At 38.9% G+C, this 22293-nt stretch overlaps 3 protein-coding genes across 3 annotated transcripts; 1 reads left to right on the top strand and 2 right to left on the bottom strand.

Moving 5' to 3' along the window:
- Nucleotides 1-98: 98 nt before the first annotated feature.
- agbl2 (ATP/GTP binding protein-like 2) lies at nucleotides 99-11830 on the top strand. Its single transcript, XM_036576169.1, has 25 exons — nucleotides 99-384; nucleotides 710-773; nucleotides 1003-1145; nucleotide 1702; nucleotides 1882-2067; nucleotides 2230-2337; nucleotides 2563-2713; nucleotides 3365-3598; nucleotides 3690-4095; nucleotides 4197-4339; nucleotides 4445-4604; nucleotides 4716-4842; nucleotides 6323-6423; nucleotides 6533-6651; nucleotides 6887-6953; nucleotides 7379-7492; nucleotides 7583-7675; nucleotides 8242-8352; nucleotides 8866-8944; nucleotides 9139-9294; nucleotides 9445-9478; nucleotides 9633-9862; nucleotides 10276-10405; nucleotides 10501-10628; nucleotides 11445-11830. Exons 1-25 carry the CDS (start codon nucleotides 379-381, stop codon nucleotides 11498-11500), a joined length of 3147 nt encoding a protein of 1048 aa, XP_036432062.1. The 5' UTR covers nucleotides 99-378; the 3' UTR covers nucleotides 11501-11830.
- Nucleotides 11831-12068: 238 nt separating this feature from the next.
- Nucleotides 12069-14356, bottom strand: tmem17 (transmembrane protein 17). The gene is made up of 5 exons (XM_036576168.1): nucleotides 14201-14356; nucleotides 13785-13888; nucleotides 13563-13676; nucleotides 12499-12642; nucleotides 12069-12393 (listed from the first exon to the last, which is right to left on the bottom strand). Exons 1-5 carry the CDS (start codon nucleotides 14313-14315, stop codon nucleotides 12295-12297), a joined length of 576 nt encoding a protein of 191 aa, XP_036432061.1. The 5' UTR covers nucleotides 14316-14356; the 3' UTR covers nucleotides 12069-12294.
- A 1004-nt stretch (nucleotides 14357-15360) lies between these two features.
- slc15a5 (solute carrier family 15 member 5) lies at nucleotides 15361-21933 on the bottom strand. The gene is made up of 9 exons (XM_036576167.1): nucleotides 21573-21933; nucleotides 19987-20209; nucleotides 19666-19835; nucleotides 19233-19453; nucleotides 18038-18224; nucleotides 17734-17922; nucleotides 17408-17539; nucleotides 17195-17303; nucleotides 15361-15505 (listed from the first exon to the last, which is right to left on the bottom strand). The coding sequence occupies exons 1-9, from the start codon at nucleotides 21931-21933 to the stop codon at nucleotides 15361-15363; spliced, it is 1737 nt and encodes a 578-aa protein (XP_036432060.1).
- Nucleotides 21934-22293: the final 360 nt, after the last annotated feature.

The following is a 22293-nucleotide window of genomic DNA, read 5'->3' as shown; positions in this document are numbered from 1 at the left end:
CGACGGCACAACGACGTCCGTTGCCTAGCAACTACGATACGATTGATACATGCAGTATGCCACCTTGTTAGCCAGTACGCCAACGTTAAGCCAAACAAAGTCAGCGTAAAATATTTTTTCCGCGTCATTAGTTGTTTTTTTTTTCTTTTTCTGTTGTTAAACGTTAGCTAAGCTACATGTCAGTGTAAGCAGCTCACCATGGACAAGTCGTGAAAGCTCTTTGAAAAGTTAGTTATCGAGCTGACGTTACTTCGCTGTAAGTTAACGCACATCTTCAACTGGCTGGCGAACATTAGCTACGCTAGCTAAGCTAACCAAGATGGAGTGAACTAGTTTATATCTTGCATTGAAATTCATGCTTATAAACGGGGCGATGAAATGCAGGTAAGTGGACTTTTTAAACTACGTGTCATCTCTACAGATGTTCTTAAGATACAAAACTCATTATCTATCATTATTTCAGTAATAGCGTACATATATGTGTATGTCTGTATGCATTATATTATATGCTATTATAGTAAGTTATGTAGGTTAACGCTAACTTAGTAACAGGTTGTGCTTCACTGTAGCTTATCAGGTTTGCCTGTTTTGCATGTTTCAGTCTAGTGGTTTTAAAAGATAATTCTGTTCATTCCCTTGTTCATTCTTTCCTCCATATGTAACTTAAACTTCTGATTTCCTGTTTTCTTTTTATTGATAATGTTAAAAGACCCTAGATGATCCCTATGAGAAATTTATTCTGCAACACTTGAAGCATTATGGACTTTTTACTGGTGAGTCTATGCTCTTTTTCCAACATGCCATTAGAATTCTTGCTTCAATGAAAAGCAGCAATATGATTTACAGACTGTTATGGTGAAGTATCTGAGTTAAAGTCAGAGCACATTTGTCCTTTTTAGTCTCTGTTAAAAGTGTAAAATTCAGTACTTCACATTTAGCAATTTAACATGTGATAGGAGTACTACCTTGAGCACTTAAATGAATATTAATTTTGGTCTCTAGGCCAGGGTTCATCATCTATTCAGACAAAAGTCTCAACCCGTAGGACGTGGGAACGCACCCATGACTCTTTGGTCACAGATGCCATCCATTTACCTGTCGACAGCATAAACTTGGAGGAAGAGCCAGAACCACATCAGGGACAAGTGTAAGTTTTGTTGCTGTTTTTGCGTGTTTTGCATTACATTAACAGTTTCCCAATATTTTCGCACATCTCAGCTCCACACATCTCAACTGACATCTTATCTCAGTTTATTTAAACAATATGTTTAACAACATTTTCAGCATGTATGTCATTCATCACTTTACACTGAGTTTACCACACCTTGAAGTTAGCAATGCAGATGGTTATGCGGTACTGTAACATTTCTACATAAGATTTCTTTAATAATGATATAATATTTGTTAAGACATTTATTTTAAGTCATTTGACTGTTATGAATTTTCACACATTTCCTTCTCTGTATCTTTCACAGGTTAGTAATAGGTATTTGTTTCATCAACTGTTCAATCATTTATAAAATTATTCATTGTGCATTCTTTTATTGTTACCAAACAACTGTTGTATTGACCTGGTAGGTCATAGCCTACATTACATTTGAGTCATTTAACCAATTCTCGGTTGGAATTTACTGCCTTTATAAAAAATTCAGACACTTACAACCTGTAACTGTTTAAGGGAAGACGAACCAGTGAAGTAAGTGTAGACTGCCTCTCAATTACACAGTTAATTCACTAGTTAAGCAATAAGTGCTGACTCTTCTTCTCAGATTTCTTCTCTTTCTTCCAGTATGTGTGTTCCAGTGTGAACTGTGTGGTGTTGGATGGCTTGATTGATACATTTTTTTCACTTTATTTTTGTTTTTACTTTGTACTTTCTAGTCTCTTTCAATGTGGAGAAATATCTCAGGACCAGGCAGCTGCTATTTGATTTTGAAGGTGGACGGCCTATCCCTCGCCTGAGGGAACCGTTGGACCTCTTTACTATCCCCTCCACCTCCAGTCCCTTCCAGGGTGTTCGCTGGCCTGTTGAATGCGAAGTCATCTGTGACAAAATCCATCACATAGGTATCTGTTCCTTCCTGGTACATTAACATTTTTGATTCATACTTTGTCCCAAAGGGATACAGCTTCTTAATTTCAGCAATTTAGTCACATTTATTATGTACTACTGAGCATGCAGCGGAAAGGACTTACTTCCCCTAATTGTCCACCTATGTGTTGGTATAGAATGGGACCCTCCTGAACCAGAGCCATTTTACCAACAGACAGGCCATGAGCGCACCCCAATGCCAGTTGGAGAAGAAAAAGGAAATACTGTCTACTGTATAGACTCAGGTAAGATGAAAGTTTTCATTTTTGAACTTACTTTGTTCTTCAGTGTAATGGCTTTGAAACCACTATTTATAAAAGTATAGCCTTCTTATGTGACTGTTTACTGAATGGCCATTTATAATTTGTTTACCTCATACTTTACCAACTGCTGTAGTTTGAAAACACTAAAAGACTTTCTGAGACTGTCAATCATAAAACTGTCCCTATTTTTTCCATTTGTTTGTTAAGCCACAAAAACATTGTACTTCACACGCTCTCGTGTTGGTGGAGGCAGAGAGCCTAAAAAGGGGGCCACATCTTGTGCCAACAGCCAGGCAACATCCACCCTGTCCTTCGAGTCTCGGTTCGAGAGTGGTAATCTTCAAAAAGCAGTTCAAGTGTAAGTGGGCCACACCAATACCTCCAACACTTTGTATTCACCACAGTGTTTGCGCATATCACTAGGTTTTCAGGTGAGGCAAATGAAGTAGTGATGCACCGATATGGGAATTGTGGGCCGATTCCAGTGTACAATATTTTTATGTACATACCTGCCAATGCTGATGCCAATATATACAAATGTGTATATACTTAGCATTAATGTTTATTAGCATTTATTTCTGTATTTCTGATTAGTTTTATGAATAAAGCTTTAAGTAAAAGGTAAAGAACAGCAATATTTTGTCATCTTAGGTTTACTGAAAAACTGTTTTCAGTCTGCATTTCCTAGGCCAGTACAGTTCATGAAGAATGTTCAATATTATAACATAATTTCAAGAAATGTACACAAACCTGACTGGCAAAAAAAACTTAGCAGGAATACTGTAATTCTGCTCTGTTATCTCCATGTAGTTGTGATTTATTAGGAGAAAACAATCAATTTACTCAACGTGAGATGATGCCATTTCAGATGAACATTTCCTCATTAAACTACCTCACAGGTAGTGCTATGTCAGCACTGTTTAGAGTCTCCTGATTTTTTTGTTGTTGAGAATTTCATTCTAATGTTACTGTGAATCTAAAGTGTAATGAGTGTTTTTTTCTTTTTTAGTGGTGTGTATGATTATGAGCTCACTTTGTGCAATGACATGTACACCACAAAACATACGCAGTGGTTCTACTTCCGTGTGAGGAACATGAAGGCAGGTGTCACCTATCGTTTCACTATTATCAACCTGATGAAATCCAGTAGTTTGTATGAAGCAGGCATGCGCCCACTGCTGTACTCTGACCTTGCTGCATGGCTGAAGGGAGAAGGTTGGCGCCGTGTGGGCAGCAACATTCGGTGAGTTTAGATGGCTGTTAAGTTAGTGATCCATGGTGTAATGTAAGTAAAGTATACATACCTGCTGACACCCTGTCACATCTTCATGAAGGTATTACCGGAATGACAGTGAAAAGGGTGGAAAAACACTCTACTCCCTCACCTGGACACTTCAGTTTCCTTATGAAAATGACTCCTGTTACTTAGCCCACTGCTACCCGTACACCTATTCAGACCTCCAGTGCTACCTGGGTGGTGTGATTTCGGACCCGGCCCGGGCAGCTTACTGTAAGGTGCGGGTCCTGTGCCGCAGCCTGGCAGGAAACGCTGTGTACGCATTGACTATCACAGCACCCGGTGGTACCTGGCAAGAGCGAAGGAGCAAGCGAGCAGTGGTAGTGACAGCTCGAGTGCATCCAGGAGAGACTAATGGGTCATGGATGATGCAGGGCTTCCTGGATTTTCTGTTGGGAGACTCACCAGATGCACGGCTATTGAGGGAAACATTTGTCTTTAAGGTGAGTGAATGCAGTTTTGAGATCATTTGCTTCTGTAGCACCAAAAAAATAGCACAGTTTTTAAAAACAGGAGAATAAAGGCCAAAATGTACCATTTGCAGGTTGTGCCAATGCTGAACCCTGATGGTGTGGTAGTTGGAAACTATCGCTGTTCACTGACAGGTTGTGATCTAAACCGCAACTATCGCACTGTACTGCGGGACTCTTTCCCCTGTGTGTGGTACACTCGCAACATGGTGAAACGGTAAGGAAAGTGCTTTATGCACTTTTAATGCATGTCAATGAGTCAACATAGTCAACATAGTCAACACAGTCAGCGTAGTCAACTAATTTACCTTTAACTGTGTAGGTTGCTTGCTGAGAGAGAAGTAGTGCTTTATTGTGACTTTCATGGACACAGCAGGAAAAACAATGTGTTCATGTATGGTTGCAATGATCGTAAAGATGCTTCACTACATCTTCAAGAACGAATCTTTCCCCTGATGATGAGCAAGAATGCCAAAGACAAGGTGAGAAAATGATGGAGCTGTCTCGGTATGATAAATTAGGCTTAACTGATACCACTTAATTGGATTGATGTTGGTTGATACAGCTACATGAAGCACACTTTTTTGTTGTAGTTTTCTTTCAGAAGCTGTAAGTTCAAAATGCAGAAAAGCAAAGAAGGCACTGGCCGTATTGTGATGTGGAGGCTGGGCATCAGAAATAGTTATACTATGGAGTCCACCTTTGGAGGCTCCACTTTAGGTACGCACCTGAAGAAATACCCTGTGCATAATCTCAAAACTAAAAAATTCACACCTGGCTATTTTCTCTATGTCAAATCACTTCAGGCCTTAAGTTCAGTTCCAGTCATGGAAGGTCTCAACTTTGACTGTTCTTTGTCTCCTCTGTTTTTAAAGATCTGACAACTTTAAACTGGTTTCCATAAAAAGTCTTGTAAAATCTTAATAACAAAACAAAACATAAGGATATAAAATGTCTGAAATGTCTTATTTTTACTGTTGGAGGTATTAAATTTTAGTATCGTGCCTAAAGGCTGGTTTTAAAAGAGTCCATGTGTATTTTTTTTTTTTGCACCAGGACTTTACCAGAAACATGTCAATTTTGCTCGCTTTCTCCACAGCCATAGACACAGCCATAGTCATAGACCTGTACATACAAGAGACGTGGAACTGTTGTATGACATTACAGATTACTCTGTAAGTGAGAGCAAAATGGCTGTAAATTGCGATTGGTTAGCCAATATTTGATTTTAATAACATTTAAGGGGCTCATATCCTACATTTTTCTTATTTTTTTATTGTCTCCTTTGAGGTCCAGTTATAACATTTTTGTGCTTTTATATACCTGATTGGTCTGATTGGCTACCCTGTAATGTGCCTCATTAAAAAGCACTCAGAGCTAAAACACTCTTTTGCACTTCAATATGAATGGGCGGGGCTAAACTCCTGTAGGCTGAATAGGTGGAAAATAGTTGGTTCTTGTGACGTCACAGAAACCAAAATTGGCTGCTTTTGCAACACGGTTTCCATATATGGACTGTATGGACAGATTAATGAATGGTACGTTTTGAAACTTTTTACTTTAAACTCCTTTATTTCTAAAAAGCTGTTCTCCATGATATGTGCCATTTAATAATGTCTACCATTTTTAAACAAGTACCACTTTTTTAGATATGGCTGAAGCAGATTTAATAAAATGACAAAATCAAAAATAATGAAGTGGTGATACAACTTGGAGATGTTTCTGCGGCCCCTTTAACACCCCACTGCAGGGGCTTTAGGCCCTCAGTTTGAGAACCACTGGGCTAGAGGATGGCTAAACTGATAACAAAGTCAAAAGCACACTGAAAGACTGTAAGGAAAAGAGAGAGCAGTTAATGGGGCTAGATAGAGAAGTTGAGAAGAGGGCTAGTGACTGACATACATTAATTTAATAACATTAATGCATGCCGTATTTGAGTTTGCATGCGATGTTTTGGAAATTATTTTAGTTTTCCTTTTTTAAGTTCTAAAAAAGTATTAAAGTTCATGGAAATGACTTTAAAAATCTGTAGCAATCCTGTGTAACATTAAATTATCTGGCTTTTCATCTGTTAAATCAAATCTTGAGGTCTAGAGAAACAGTAATGCTGTGCTGTGGTTGTCTAGGACTGAGTTGCAGGAACTTGCCTTTGAAAGTTGACACTTCATTAATAAATTCTGAGGTATCTTCTCATTCAAAGGGGACAGGAAAGGTACACATTTCTCCATAAGGGACCTGAAGTCTATGGGCTACCTTTTTTGTGACACCTTGTTGGACTTCTGTGACCCAGACACGACAAAGGTCCGCTATATACTCCATACTATATTGTAAATATATGTTCTGCCTGTGAAACAGTACATAAGGCACTGAAAATCTGTTTTAATAATTTGTTACCTGTTTTGTTCCCCAGATTGCACATTGTCTGACAGAGTTAGAGGCTTTACTGAGGCAAGAGATAAGACGAAAGCTGGGTCAGGATGTGGACTTGGACTCCTTCGAAGGACTTTCTGATATAGACATTGAGTCGAGGTGAAAAAAAAAATTCTTGAACATGCTAGAAGTAGATCTGGGTGTTCTAACAGAGAGGATGGTCAATGATAAATTGTGGCTCAAAGGAGAATAGCATTGTTGTTTGAAGGCATCTGCAGTGCTAAAAGCAAGTCAGCCGGTTTCTGGAAATCCTTGGAGATATTAGTGTTTTAGAAAGAACTGAATATACTAATAAGTAACTCTAATATTGCACATTATCTGTGACTCATTACAGCACCAGTGGTTCAAATAGCACCGAGTCAGATGGTCTGCCTGTTCATCTTTTAAACTGCTCAGATCAGGTGCAGTATTTGACTGATTTATATAGAATTATAATAATTTATATACTGACTAATAGATGTATTCTAAACAGCTGACTGCAGTTTTTCCATTGGTTGTATGGGTACGCATGGGTGGGCAATGTATCCTTAATTTTTCTTTATATTTATTTATGTCACAATATGTTTTAATCCTGTCTAACTGGATTTACTGTAGTGCAGTATGTGAAATGCTAAATAAAAAATCATTGTACTTACATTATTTGATAACGTGGTTTCAAATGTGGTAGGACTGGTTCTTTTTTCTTTGTTCCAACCGATCGATTCTCAGACAAACCAAAAAAATGTGATGCATATTGTGTATCGCAAAAATGTCTTGAAGTATCGTGATATTGATTTTTTTGCCGTATTCCCCACCCTTATTTTCATGTTGCTTTTACTTTTTCAAGAATATGAAAGTGAAGAAGAAGCATTTGCGAAGCAGAAAAGAAAGAAATAAACTACGACAGCAGCGAACACAGAGTGCGACATCCGAGATTGTTCACAGAAACATCAAAAACGCTGTAAGCCTCAATCACCCAATGCCCAAAATATGACGGAAAAGCACCATCTCCCACTGCTGTATCATTCCTGAGGATCTCTTTTCTTGGCAGGATCCTTTACCATCAAATGAAGACCTGGTGAAAGTGAGGATTCAAGAGAAAGCAGTGACTCTAGAGAAAGACACAAAGGACAAAAGTCAAAAGGTAATGAAATCATATGCTGATTCCTAAATATAAATAAATTATGTACATGAAAACATAATGAATAACATGTATAAACATATATACAGTATATTCACAGTATATATGGATCATTCTACCAAATTAGTACAAACGGCAGTCCCACAGTAAAAAAAAACTACTACAAAAAGTACTTAGAAGATATTAAGATATTTAGAAGAGTTATGTTATTAGTAATAATTAGATCAATAGATATTAATAATAATAATAATGATTATGAGATAGTAATAAGCCAAATGTATACAAAATTGTAATGTATAGAGTACTTTCTATTGGGAGGTGGCTGTCCCAAACCCTAACCCCTAAATTTTGTTTTTTTGTTTTGTAAGTTTTGTTTTTTTTTAATATGTTTTTCTTTATTTTTTAAAGAGAAGCTGAACGATTTATATTAATCATGAGTTTAACTTTTAAATAGAAAGAAGTCTAAAGTCTAAAAGTCTAAAGTGTTTTAGCACTTTGAAGCAATTTGGTATTAATATTCAGTAAATGTAAATTATATAAACATATACAGTAAATGTTACTGTATTCAGACGCAGTTAGTAGTGAGGGGCAATCAGTCTGGAAGGTCCTGGATCCCTCATCCCACCACACGCATTGGTGTTCTTGACCATGCAACCTTTTGGGAGCACAAGCCAGAAAAGGTAAGGCATCGAATTTTAGTGTTAATGAGAGATGGTATCTGTGGGAAACCCTCAGGGTCTTCTAGGCCTTCAGAGAATGCCTAAGTATTTCTGGGAGCTAAAAAAAGTCTGTAATTTTTAGTTCATTTTTTTTATTTAATAGAATCATCACGCTTGTTGTAATTAAACTCTGCTGTATGGTAATAATACTCTTATTTCATTGTTTGATCCTGAAATACTGAATGAAAAATTGGCCAGTCAGGATTTTTTCCTCTGTGTTATCTCTATGCAGATAAAGCCGTATGTCACTGACTGAACACGAGCAATATTCTAACTGAGTGTTATAGTGTACATCTGATCCGGTTATTTCTTAGCACCTACTCTGATTATGTAAAACGTTTTTAAATGCTTATTAATATTTACTGATTTTCTTCTGTCATGGTATGCTTGCATGGTTGGTGTTGACTATATATCCCATGCTTTATATTTGTGGCATCCATAAAAAACCCAATTTAATTATTTTCTGTCATTCAGAATCCATATTTGGAGGCTGTTAGTGCAGCCTGTCTGCGCAGTGGAGGCTTGAATGATTCCTGTCAACGGCCTGTCACAGGTAAATGTCTGCAGAGGATTAGTTATCTATCCATCATATTGGCATCTTTTGTTCCAAGACAAGAAAATGTAAAATTCAACATCTGAAAAAAATAAGCTTTTATCACCTTTTTGGAAAGAATCCTTTTGAAGTACATTGGCTATAAATCTTTGCCTTGCTCGGCGTGACTTGGGTGTGTTCTTCTGTCTTAACAGAACAAATGTGTCATTACGCCTCGCGTCACTCCCAGACACAAAGGCAGCGTCAACCCCTGACCATCACTGCAGTCCGGCACCGCTTCTCGTCTGTGCCAGTCCAACAGTGCTCTTTGCTCTTCAACTCAGATGTCAGAGCACATGCTGGAATAAGAGGTGCAGCCATAATGTTAACATTATATGTGTGTGCCTTTCACCAAAATTAACATCCAGTAAATCTCATTTTAGATTTTGTGATAAAAACTCATGCAAGACCTGTCAGTGTGATGTTCTTTATGAGATTAAACTATACTATATACTTCACAGGAAGGTGCTCTGTGCCAAACATCTCACTGCGTAGGTAAGTACTCTGTTCACATTGCATATCTGTCTTTTTCATAGCGATGCGGAAGGTGATGTTCTGTGTTTTCTGTAATCGTTACTCTACTTCTAGTCATTGTCTGCCCTTCGCAATTGACCCTGATCTGCTCTTCATTTCTGTCAAATTTTTGAAGAACTGTAGTAACAGACCACAGACAGTGCAGGGCTGTTCCAGAGTTTCTTCCTATCAGAGGCCTGGAGCCCTGTGCCTCTGTTCACATCTACCCAACCCACACTGACAACCAGCAGAAGCTCATACAAGAAGGAACATCCCAGTCAACCAACATTTCATTCAAATACTTCATGCCTGAAATACAGGACACTATGGGCACCCTGAGGACGAATCATAAGAGAAATGCAAGAGGTGAGGATGATTAATGTTCATATGAGATTTGAAGAACGTGACTCCAACATGAAGTGGCTGTTTATGCACATTAAGTTGATAACTTGGTCAACGAAGTCTAAGTCTAATCTAAAAGTTGAGGGTAAAAGTAGGTGTGAGCAGAGAATGCTGGTACATAACATTTGTCTGAGTGTAAATGTACTTCTCTTTCACAAAGTTCACTGTTTTGGGATAAAATGGAATGCAGGTCAGATATTTAAAGGTGTAGCATATTTCCATTACTCTAGATGTGTTATCTTGTGTGAATAACAAGACAAATGCCATTTAAGAAATCCACAATTAGAGCTTAAATAACTGCTAAACCAAATGTTAGTGTTGCAGACATTAACAATTCATTTATAATAAGTAACCCAGAGATATTTTCTTTGTCTTAGCGGCTCCTACCGGAGGTGTGGCAGTACTGGACGCTGTGCAGTCCAGTGAAGCAGAGCAGCTCAGTAAACAAGGGAAAGAGGACTGCTCCTTTTTTCCTGATCTGAGGAGTGTTAACATGCATGGCAGAAGGTTTTTTTTGGGTTTTCTTCTACAACAAATCTTTTTTTGTTTTTCATCAGTTCACTTTCAGAGCTCTCACTACTGCATGCTGTTTTAACCCACAGCCACAGTCATGACAGGGCTTCAGGTGACCAGGCTGGATTAGGGGGTCTGGGGAAATTGCCAGGAGGGAGCGCAGGGCAGCGGGTATCGGAGGGAGATGCTGCTTCACCAGAAGGCCTACACAGTGAAGGCAGGTATATGGTGTTTAGTAAACATACCATTTTTTCTCCTTTATCATAACAGAGTTCTTATTCTAAGGCCGTTGGTTTATTTTATTTTCTGGTTCGTTTATTCTTATCTTTATTTTCAGTGTTGTTTCAGTCTTTATTCTGCACAGCGGTCCATCCTCCATGATTGTGCTGTTCTGTACCCTCACTTACTTTACTGTGAACAGTCAAATCTTTTATGATCGTGCGTAATTATTTTTAGCCCTGGATTGAAGATTATACTCATATTACTCAACCATTTTATGATTTGCTGAAAGGATCACCCATAGACAGGGTCCAGTTTCCATATACAGCTGAAGCTGCATTTAATAGGCTTAGATCTCTAATCTCTCATGGTTAATGATGACTACTGTGTAATTCTCATGGTGAGACAGTTCCGTGTCAAGTTAGTTAAATGTTATAGATTGGTCAAATGTTGTAGCTGTTAACGTCTGGCCTTACTCTGTCTGCCCTAACTCAGATTCGATACAAAATACTTCGAATAAAATTCAAATAAGGACAAGTGTTGTTGCACACCATACTAACACTAGAGCTGGGAGGGTGCTAGAGTGAGCTGATTAGTGCTGATCGTGTTCATACAATGCAACTGCATTAGATAGCGTAATTAATAGAATTTCCATTCACCACAGTGCCTTTTTACATCACCACAATACAAATTGTTACAGTTATGCACAATGTCACCATGCCTTGTTACACCCTTAGCCATTACTTCCTGTATCCTATGATTGACATGACATTTGCAAGGAACAGATATCTTACATCTCATTCTGTCTTCTCAGAGAGGGCCCACGCTGTACAGAGACTGCAGAAACAGCACAAAGCTAAAATCTCATGAGGCGCATAAGAAGAAGGAGTGTGAAGAAGATGGAATCACAAGATCCACAAGATCAGCACCACTTCAGGGAACAACATGGAAACATCAGTCCTGGGATGCTAGGAAAGAGTATCTTGGAGTATGCATATTTCATTTGACCTACATAATACATATGTAGTAAGGTGTACTGTGGTTGGTAAAGTTGAAGTTAGGAACTTGAGCATGTTCCCACTCTGAACTAGAATATACTTTTGGTTTTGTACAAAACCTCTATGGTGTCTGTTTAATCAGATTCATAATCTACATTTTTTCTGGCGTTTATGTACTTCTGCACCCATTTCAATAAAACTGATTATCTTTGTAACATATAAAATGTAAAGGCACCGGTGTGTTAGTGTCATGGACATCATATAGCTTGGTGTAATGTTTTCTGTATGATAAACTGCGCCAAGTATATTTTGGAAAAAAACGCATTTGTGACCTCTGGACAAAAACTAGTTGCAAATTTTCAGTCTCAAGTAAGCATATTGTGTTACTATTTATATACTCTCTAAGTCCCCATCTGCATTTCGTTTACTTTGAATATCATCTATAGTAAGACAAACACAAGTATTTGTTCTTCGTTTTTTTTAAAGAAACATAAATAACCATATAAAATTCTATGACAAGATGCACTGCTGATATAACAAAACTGATTGGGTGAAAAAAGACATAATGCTCCAAAATATTTCACATGAACAGTACTAATGATCACTTTAGTCTTTCAAATAATATTATCAAAGATGTATGCAGTTCTTCAGCAGCAGAACCACTTGTCATGCTCCAAGTTCTTGAATCCCATTAAACTGGCGAAGGTGGAAGCGGCTTTCAGTGTGTCTGACCATTGCACGAAGGGCGACAAAACCAGACAGAGCCTGCAAATGTGTGAAAAAACATACAAATGGGTAACATCAAGAAAAGAGTAAAGTACAACTTTTAAAGAGCTATTTATGAAGATGCTTTAAGTGTGCTGTTTATACCTCTGCCAGAATGAACAAGGCGAGAATTATATGAACTCCTCTTTCCAAAGGTTGAATTAGTATAGCTTCATTGAAGAGCTGGAAGAGTGTTAAAGGGAACTGCAGAAGGAGGCTCAGGAGCCAAAAACCAGCCAGTTCAGGGACCTGCAATAATGAATAATATATTGTTCTCCAGGTAACCAGTTTTAAATTAAATTAGAGCTGGGTGATATGACAACATATATCGTTATCATGATCAACTGCAGCCCTATTTGAGTGGGATCAGTATTACCTGGGGACGTGCTGTAAATGGAGTGATTACTGACAAGCACTGTGATTTTAATCCAGTATAAATTTAATATGTCCGTAGTTTTTACAAGCCTGCTAAGCAATACTTTTGTGATCTGAAACTCCATGACAAGAATATTCACATGATTTTTGATGATGGCCAAATTACAAAGAGGAGAAAAATGAGAAAGGAGAAAAACAGGAGTACCAGTGCATTTCCTCTCTTGTTGGGTGGCATTTGGTAAATTGAATGAAACCACTTTACTAGCCTAATGCTTGTCAGTATTTACCCCACATTGTTTTTTTTTTGTTGTTGTTCAGAAGTGTGGTGCCTGTGGAATGATGATGTTTCGATCTGGGCTATTTGGGGTTATTTGGGACAATTAGAGATCCATTATCCTGTATGAATCGGCCAGTAAAAACACAGACTAATTACATTACCAGACCTCCTCTTTTGAAACTAATCCAGCTTTCTGAACGTATCGTGGGTATCGTCAGTATTTGCAGAACACTGACCAACTGCACGTTTCATTATAAAGAGAGCAAAATTAGTCCCATTTAACTGGATTTAGTGCAACACAGTATGCTAAATATTAATAATTGTGTTCACAGTTTTTGATAGTATTTTTTTTAAATATAGGTTCTTTTTTCTCTGTTCCAACTGATCAGATGTCTAAAAAATACAAATCGTGACATAGTGTGTATTGTGATCATTTCTTGAAGTATGGGTATATTGTATTTTTGCCATTATCACTCACCTTTACATTGAATGTAATTATACATGCTCTAAAAGTTACCTTTTCTTGCAGATTCCCTGCGTAACCCAGGTAGAGTCTGATAGCCTCGATGAGAGTCATTAAAATTAGGATGGTGATTAAGATGAACTTGTAGTAGTCCGGGAGAGCAGTGTACTGAAACAGAGGACGAAAGGTGCCCATCCAGGTCAGTCAGTTGAACAATACTGCTATAATAATCAACTGTGCACCACAACCGCGCGATGGAAATGAAAGGGAACTTACTTTGAGGTGCAGCATCACTACTTCACTAATCCACCACAGAGGAAAGAACCACAGGTTGAAAAAAAGGGACATCTGAAGAGGGAGGTTTGATACAACTTCTCTGTCTGTGGAGAATAGAGGTGCTGTGAGTGGCCACTGCACACACTTCACTGATGCGGCAAGGTATAAACTAATTACCCAAGTTAGTTACTGAATTAGCTAAGCTGATTTAGCCACTTAACAAAACATCTCATCGGTAAAGAGCACAGCACCTGAGGTCAGTCCTAGCCATACAGGTAAATTAGTAACGTTAATCTTTAAGTGTTAGGGTTAGCTGCATGGATACGAAGCTAATGTTACTGCATAGAGCGGTTAGCTGAGAAAGTTAGCCTGCTAACTTTAGTGTGTGGAGCTCCATAACAGAGCTGCAGACTCACTCTGATTAAGAAATGTGACATGATCCTCAGGCGAAAGTCGGGAATGAGTCGGATCCACAAAAACAGTTCTTGAAAAATCTCCCAGACGTCTTCTTATGGGCTCGGGAAGGTCCATGGTGCAGACATCTCTGTCTCTAGCTAACGCTAATAACAACAGAGCAGTTGCTAGCAGCAGCTGTAGGCGTGTTCAGGCAGTGATGCTGAACGTTACTAGTACAGTTAATCTGGCAGTTCATAAACTGAAGATACATTTTAAAACAGCAGTTTGTACATCTAACCGCTATGAAATTACTGACAATGAATGTAAAAATAAACAATAATTTAAAACAGTTTAAAACAACATAACTGTTAAAAAACCATTAATAAACGTCCGTCAGTAGAGTTATTGGCTTTCACTGTAATCTGATTAGTGGGAACAGTAGCCTAAATGAAGAATCCCCTCATAAATAGCATATTATAACATGACTTTATTGTTCACTTTATTACTTCTGCCACATCAAAGGAGAATCCCACCATTTTTTTTTTAAATTTCCGCATCACTGAGATGTAAATAGACGTTCGGAATGGTTTAGAGTGAAATTGTGCACTGTAGAAAAACCTGCAGATTCAGATTTATTTAGGGTTGTGGTGTCTTTCTAAAACAACCAGTGAACCTACACGCTTTTTAAATATGTAAGGTTAATAGTGGCAAATCTGAAAAAGAAAAAAAAAAAGTTTATTGTGGGACTATTTTGCCCTGTTTGTATCTCTCCATCATGAATGGATTTTTAAATATATGTTTTAGGCTAATACCTAATATTAAAACAACATAAAACTGTTTCAGGTATCAGAAAAATGTATTTGTAACTACTTTGTTTAATAGCTGTCTGTGATATAGCTGTTAGAGGCTGTTAGAGATGTCTGGTTCCTATCACATCCACTCTACAATTCTCTCAGCAAGCATGGTCAGAATGAAGCACTTCACTCTGAATTACTTGTCGTAAATCTTAATGATTTAAATGTGCAGAAATGTAAAAATTTAGTAGAATTCCCCTTTAAGGGACGCACTAAAGCACAGCTTACGTAGACATAACAGGAAAATTTAAGCAAATTCATAAGTCATTGTAAGTCTTTATGTTTGTGTGACGCCAGCGTCTTGGGTCTTGACCATCATGCAGAAGTTAAAGGATCATTTCCAAGGAAGCTGAAGTTCCAGAGTGATCCACTGTGTCATAGAATCGGAGACAGGCTTTATACTGCAGGAGCTTTTCAGCCAGGTGACTCTGTCTCACTCCTTTATCCAGTTCAATACTCAGATCTGTGTACCTGCACAACAAAACATATAAGTTGATCTCAGATGCTTACAAGACAATACAGCAATGAGCCAAAGCATTATGATCACTTGCAGATGAAGTGAATAACACTAATTATCTTGTAACAATGGGCATGTCAAGGTCTGGGATATATATTTAAGTGTTGGTTCTTGTAGTCGATGTGTTTGTATTTCAGTCAGTTCTTGTAGACGATGTGTGGGATGTGGGAGAAATGGGCATCTATGTGCAGGGGCAACAAAGGCTATCCTGTCTGGTCCAAACCAAAAGAGGGGCTACTGTGGCACAAGCTACAGAAAATTGTACTGATTATGGGAGGAATGTGTCACAACATAGTGCTTCACACCTGTTGCGTGTGGGCCTGCATAGTCAGAGTGCTCATGCTAACCCCGTCCACTGTCAGAAGCATATCAGTGTCAGAACTGAACCTTGGAGCAATGGAAGGAAGTCAGGTGGTCCAATAAGTCTCTTGCGTGGTCCGATAAGTCTTGTTTTCTTTTACATCATTTGGACAGCCTGGTACGTTTGCATTGTTTACCTGGGGAAGGGAATGGCACCAGCACATACTGTGGAAAGAAGACAAGCCAGTGGAGGGAGAGTGTTGCCCTGGGCAATGTTGTGCTGGGAAACCCTGGGTCCAGGCATTTATATGGACATCAGTTTTGGACGTGCCACCTATCTGAACATCATTGCGGACCAGGTACACCCCTTCATGGCAGTGATATTCCCTGATGGCAGCGGCCTCTTTCAGCATGATAATGCACCCTGCCGCACTGCACACACTCTTCGGAAATGGTTTAGGGAACATGAGGAAGAGTTCAGGGTGTTATCCTGGCCTTCAGATTCTCCAGATCTCAGTCAGATTGAGCATCTGTGGGATGTGCTAGAACAACAAGTCCGCAACAAGGCAGCTCCACCTCGCAGCTTACAGAACTTAATGGATCTGCTGCTGATGTCTTGTTGCTAGACACCACAACTTCAGAGATCTGACAGAGTCCATGTCTTGGCAGGTCAGAGCTGTTTTGATGGCATGCAGAGGTCCAGCAGCATGTTAAGCAGGTGGCTATAATGTTTTGGCTCATCTGTGTATTTGTGCATGTAGTACCATCAGTAACAGCATCATAGTGCTTTCTAGGTATAATATATACAGAGATGTATAGTAAATAGTTACATTTACCCCATTGCATGTACATGCATTCAATTTAAATGAATTTGTCCTTTCCGGAGTATTCTTGGATGTTTTTACATTTTTATTTAAGTAAAAGTCATTTTATTTAGTTCTTTAGTGATATTTAGTTACTGATTCCTTTTTTTCTGTTTAATTTATTTCTGTAATGTTGGCAACAGCATCACACTGCTTTGTGATTGGTCACACCTCTGACTTTTGAGGTTTATTATTTTATTTTAGACCAAGAGTATGCAAAAAGAGAAGAATAGAGCCTAACAAACTCCTGTTCCTATGTGGATACATACTAAATGTACAAAGTAGTTCTGCTGCAGTTCTGTAAGTTACTCAGTACTTAAGTAGTTGTTTGACTTAAGACTTTTAACTAATCAGGATTTCCAGAAGCAGGGTTGGGCACCCCTGATAAGGCAATATTTGTGAGTGATGTGATGTAGCCGTGCCTATCAAACCTAAATCTAATACTTTGAACAAAAAACAAAGTACGCATTCATAGCCTACCTGCAAGATAATTTCCAAAACACCAGTGTATTTATGGCCATCAGCAGCGCCAGCATGAAGAAAAATCTCTCCATATTGCCGTTGCTGAGTGTATTTGGATAAAAGTTCCCTGAAAGCAGAAATGATCAAAGTGTTAGTCATCAGCCAGTGGCTTGGCCTCTGTCCATGAGCTCTGTTGTGTTTAAGGAATGCTGAAAGAGGAAGTAGCCTCACCGCCAGACATGAGATAAAAGAACTGAATCAGAAGAGCACCCAGAAAGCATCCTCCTCCATAGAAGAGACTAAGGAAGTGTAGAGAAATGCCTCTGAGGTTGCTAGGAGTCAGACAGAAAGAGATGAGGGAGCCTGAGTAAAGGGATAAGAAAAAAGAGTGAATTGTGCACGTCAAGGATATCAGTGACACAGCGTAGTTGCTCTGCTCTCAGCTAGATAGCAGAAAATGACAGGAGGAATCATACCATTACTGATAATGTGTAGATGCCTTTGAAAACGCTTTTGAAAACAGGATCTTGTATTTTTTACAAGAAATGAATGCTTACATGCTGGTGTGACAAAGGCCTCCGCTATACCCAGTAAGATGTACTGAGGTGCGAGCTGAAAACAGGCCATTGAGGACACCTGTAGCACTGTCCCTGACAGTGTCTGCTCCACCTGAGGGTAATCCTTTCTGTGGATCTCAGCAATCCCTGCAGCTAGTGCAGAAAGAGCCGCACAGGCATGCCCCATTGCTGCAAGACAAGACACCACAAAGTAGAGCTTGTTTTTATCTGTTACATTTATGCAGTGTGGAGTAAGTTGTCTTTAGAACTGTAACATTATTTGTAATTCAGTGTAGATGCGTACTTATGAATTTGGTTGGAGAAGGAGGTGTTTTGTTTGAAGACTGGTAGCAGGTGTTGACAAATTCCAATAGTGGTGCTAAAATTAGCAATGGCAGGATACTGATCACATTCATTGCTGCTATTGGAAGGAGAAAACCATTGAAGTTCAGGTGTGAATGCATGGTCTGGAGGTAGTATCCTGAAGGAATCTGTAAGGATGCAAATTAAGTTATATCCCACATCTGTGAGATCAACATGTACATTCAGAAAAATAATATGAGTATTTGAAGAATGAAATGTTCAACTAGACAAATAAAATTGTCTATGTTGAATGAATGTTGTATTTTTATAGGTAGTTTACTACTGCATGACCGGTTGGGAAGGACAGTACATGCTTTTTCTGGTTTCACAAGATCTTTTTGAGCTAAAATCTATGTACTCCTTAAAACCATGTAGATGCAAAGTCTGACTGGTACATTGCAGTAACAGAGCTGACAGATTCTCAGTGAGATTGCGAGCTTGTGCCTTCAGGGAACCCTTGCCAAGAATGGCAAATGCACTCTTAAGAATAAAGATGGTTCTTAGATTGCATGTATGGATCAAGAAAAAAACATTTAATTGTTATAGAACAGGGCTGGCCAAATCAAACATCCTCACTAATTAACTTTGGCATGTAGGCCACACTTTTGGCATAGAACCTTTCCATTATGTTGAGGTTCTTTAAACTTTAAACATCTGCCTCAAACTTACACACCCCATTCACAAAAACTTTAGGGAACCAGATTGGCTCTTCTATGGCACCACTGCTAAGATTGTTTTGACACAGTTATTTTTCAGTGAGGTGCAAAACTGGGACAAATGTCCACCTGTAGGACACACTACTGTACAATGTATTAAACAGTCCAGAGCCAACCAAAAAGTCCAGAACCAACCAAATATCTGCAAGACACTTCATGCTTAATTGATTACATTGTTACCATTATATATCATTACTGTTGTGTATTGGACCAGTGTACCAATGTTACCCTACCCCTCCACCATCTTGAGGGCCACTATCTTGAGGTATTTTACAAGATATTTGGGAGATTCCTGACTTTTGACTTTTGTATTTCCAGGCTGCAGGTTTAATTCACATGAAACAGGTGATTCATATATTTTACATACATTTAGATACATTTTACTGTGTAAGAAAGCATTTGTTTTGAATACATATTTACTTGGGTAATACAAGCACGGTAGAGCAGCTGCAGTCCGAAAAGAGGAAAAAGCTTGACCAGGATCTTAACGTTTTCTACACTGGTCTCAGTGTAGCGTCCTCCATTGTTCTCCTTGGCGCGGTCAAGCCAGTTAGCCACATCTCCACTCAAGTGACGATAACGGAGGCAGCACATTTTTAGGGAGTTAAGGAACACACCCAGTGTGGTCAGTAACGAGCTGCCTGTATGTTGCCGAACATATGAAAAGTTCATGAAGTCAAGGAAGCAGTCACAAAGCCAGTAATCAAATACAGTGATATCAATATAGTGCTGCCTATTTCTTGTGTATAATTTGGGTAAACTATGTGGATCTGTTCAGCTTTATTTGCATGCTGGGTTATAAATGCAGTGAAGTCATGTTGTGCGTTTCTGGATATGTTTGTTAGTTTGCTACCTTTTTTTGGACGGAAGATGAGATTGTTGCGAGCCATATGTATGGCAATGAGAGCCAACAGAACAGAGGTGAAGGGGATGAGAAAGCCCAGGTTTTTGCCCACGGACTGCTGAATGTATGAGATCCCCAAGAAGACAACGGTAGAATTCAGATTGACTAGCCAGTAGAACCTGTGGGTATAAAATGGCATCTTTAGCACACTTTCCAGAAATGTAATTCAGGTTTGAGTTAGGTTGAGAAATTCTTTGGTAGCAGATGAAAGTAGATGTAGACTTTTTTATGTACTCATAATTAGCCATTACTAGTGAATGAGTTTCTTACCAGTTGAAAAAGGACAGTATCTGGTGTTGGTTGTAACCCTGAAGGTGATAAGCTCCTAATGGGCAGAGGATAGCGCGGAAGCCCCCGATACCAAGGGCAGCAGCCAGCAACCCTGTGTAGAAGAGAACATGTTGCTCTTGTGGCTCCAGTTGATGGATAGTATTGTGTGTGTCGATGTAGAAATCCTCAAAGGGGAATGCAACTACAGGGAGCATGGCAGTACCTGTGGATAGAAATCACGAGTTATAAGATTGATGGTTGCATCCTGTGCTAGCGTTGCCACCCATCCAGTATTTCCCTGGATTGTCTGGGTTTCTGGTTGCCTGTCCAGGAAGAAAAATCATTAAATTTCTGGACACAAAATGTCCAGGAATCCAAGCATTTTCATATGTTAGTATTTCTTATGAAGTTATGAAATCCAGTGCCTTTGTATAAAAATAGCCCCTGATTGAGTGTCCAATAATCTTACAGGGCTGAGGTGGCAGCCCTTTCTTGTGCATTAACCTGCAGGCTTATAATTCTGATCTTATCTAATCTCAACATTAAGACTTGCTACAATAAATCATTTGATAACTACCATGAAATTTATATGCAAGTTATGTAGTTACAAGAGTGAGGAACTGAAGTGTGGCCCACTGGGCTGTATATGGACCCGTAGGGTTTAAGGTTTTAAATCCTCTGAGTAGATTTGACTGAAACAAACATAAGGTACTTATTCTATAGTACCTCGAGGAGCATGTTTAAAGTCCTGATAAATTACCACATTCTATTCAAGGGGTTTGTTGACACTTAGGCTACATTAAGATTTGACATACATGTGGATCTGCATATAGAAGACATGGCTGTGTGTGTGCTTATCTTTGCATGCAAGATGACTTTTAGGGTTTCTGTTGGTCACATTTTTTCAAAGAAGATTTTACTGCTATCAGTGAAATTTAAATAGTCAAGCTGATTTAGCAGTAAAAAAGGAAAATCAAAATCAGTGAAAATGATATAATGTCTAGCCTTCACCTAGTAAGTGTATATGATATACAGTGGCCGCCAAAGAATTATCGATCTGCCCATCCTTAATTTCAAGTAGTTATCCTGCTGAAAGATCCAGTTATGTTGTTTTCATTGATGCAGCCTTGTTGAAATTCTTCTCCAGGCTTTCAGCACAAAAAAAGTCTACGATCTGTTTTATTTTGAGCAAAAGTTTTTTTTTAAAACTATTTTCATTTTGTTAACATTACTTTTTGGGACCACTTTACAAGGCTCATATAAGCTTTATAGCTTCATATGCAACTGCGTTTCAAAATGTTCCATATGTTATTAGTGGTCAGATAGTGGAGTCTTGAATCTACTTGCCTTTAGTATGTATTATGACAAACATAATGCAAACATGTATGTTAAGGTAGAAAACATAGGTAGAAAACATAGTTCTTAAGTTCCCCAAATTGACCTTATAATGTTTGCTTCATGGAACAACATTCTAACTACAGATTTGCAGACCTTAAAATTATTCAGTCACATAATGAAACACATTAAACACATTTTAAAGCATTGAACAACTTTTAATTTGTCTGAGTTCAGTATCATAATCTTACCAATGAAATGAAGTAGAGCGCAAAGATAGAGAACTTTTGTCCTTCCCAGACACGTCTCTGCAAACCAGCCCACAAGAACAGGAGTGAGTGTACTGGCTCCAACAAAACACAGGTTCACCGTGGCTGCCTGGTAATTGTGATATCCCAACTTGATGGTGCAAAAGAGGATCATATTGCAAACGATCCCAAAGAAGGTGAACCTCTCGAATAACTCCACAAAAAGAATACAGATAATCACCTGCAGCTTCTTTCTGGTCTTTCGAGGCTTATATGGAGTGACCATCCCGCTTGGGCGGCGAGTAGTGGAGAGCCGTCGTAGTGGACGGCCATCATGAAGGCCAGGAACGTTCAGAGCCACCATGGTGCTTCTTCAGATGCTCCTTTGGAAGTGCAGTGTGGGCTGTGGATTATCCCCTCTATCTGTGCCGGGAAACAACAGAGCAATTTCTCTTACAGCTGTGAAGTGTTATGCGTGCCAGCTAAGGTTTGCAGTAAAAAGAGCAAAGTCATCTGCACGTGCAGAAGCTCACACACATCTTCTCCTGCAAGTTCTGAGTAATGTTTGTCCACCTGCTCTCCTCACTAGTGTATGAACTGGTCTTCGCTGGTTTCTGGGGCAGCTCATTAGGACAGTGGACATGACGCCAACGTGATGACTCAAGCTTTTATAGTGGAAATGATGTCAGGAACTTGTGAAGTATTTTTGTAATGAGTTGCGTGG

Source organism: Colossoma macropomum, unplaced genomic scaffold (assembly GCF_904425465.1).
Source record: "Colossoma macropomum unplaced genomic scaffold, Colossoma_macropomum, whole genome shotgun sequence".
In the NCBI taxonomy this organism is placed as follows: domain Eukaryota; kingdom Metazoa; phylum Chordata; class Actinopteri; order Characiformes; family Serrasalmidae; genus Colossoma; species Colossoma macropomum.
Note: the sequence above shows the minus strand (reverse complement) of the source record. Positions and strands in the feature narration are given on the sequence as shown.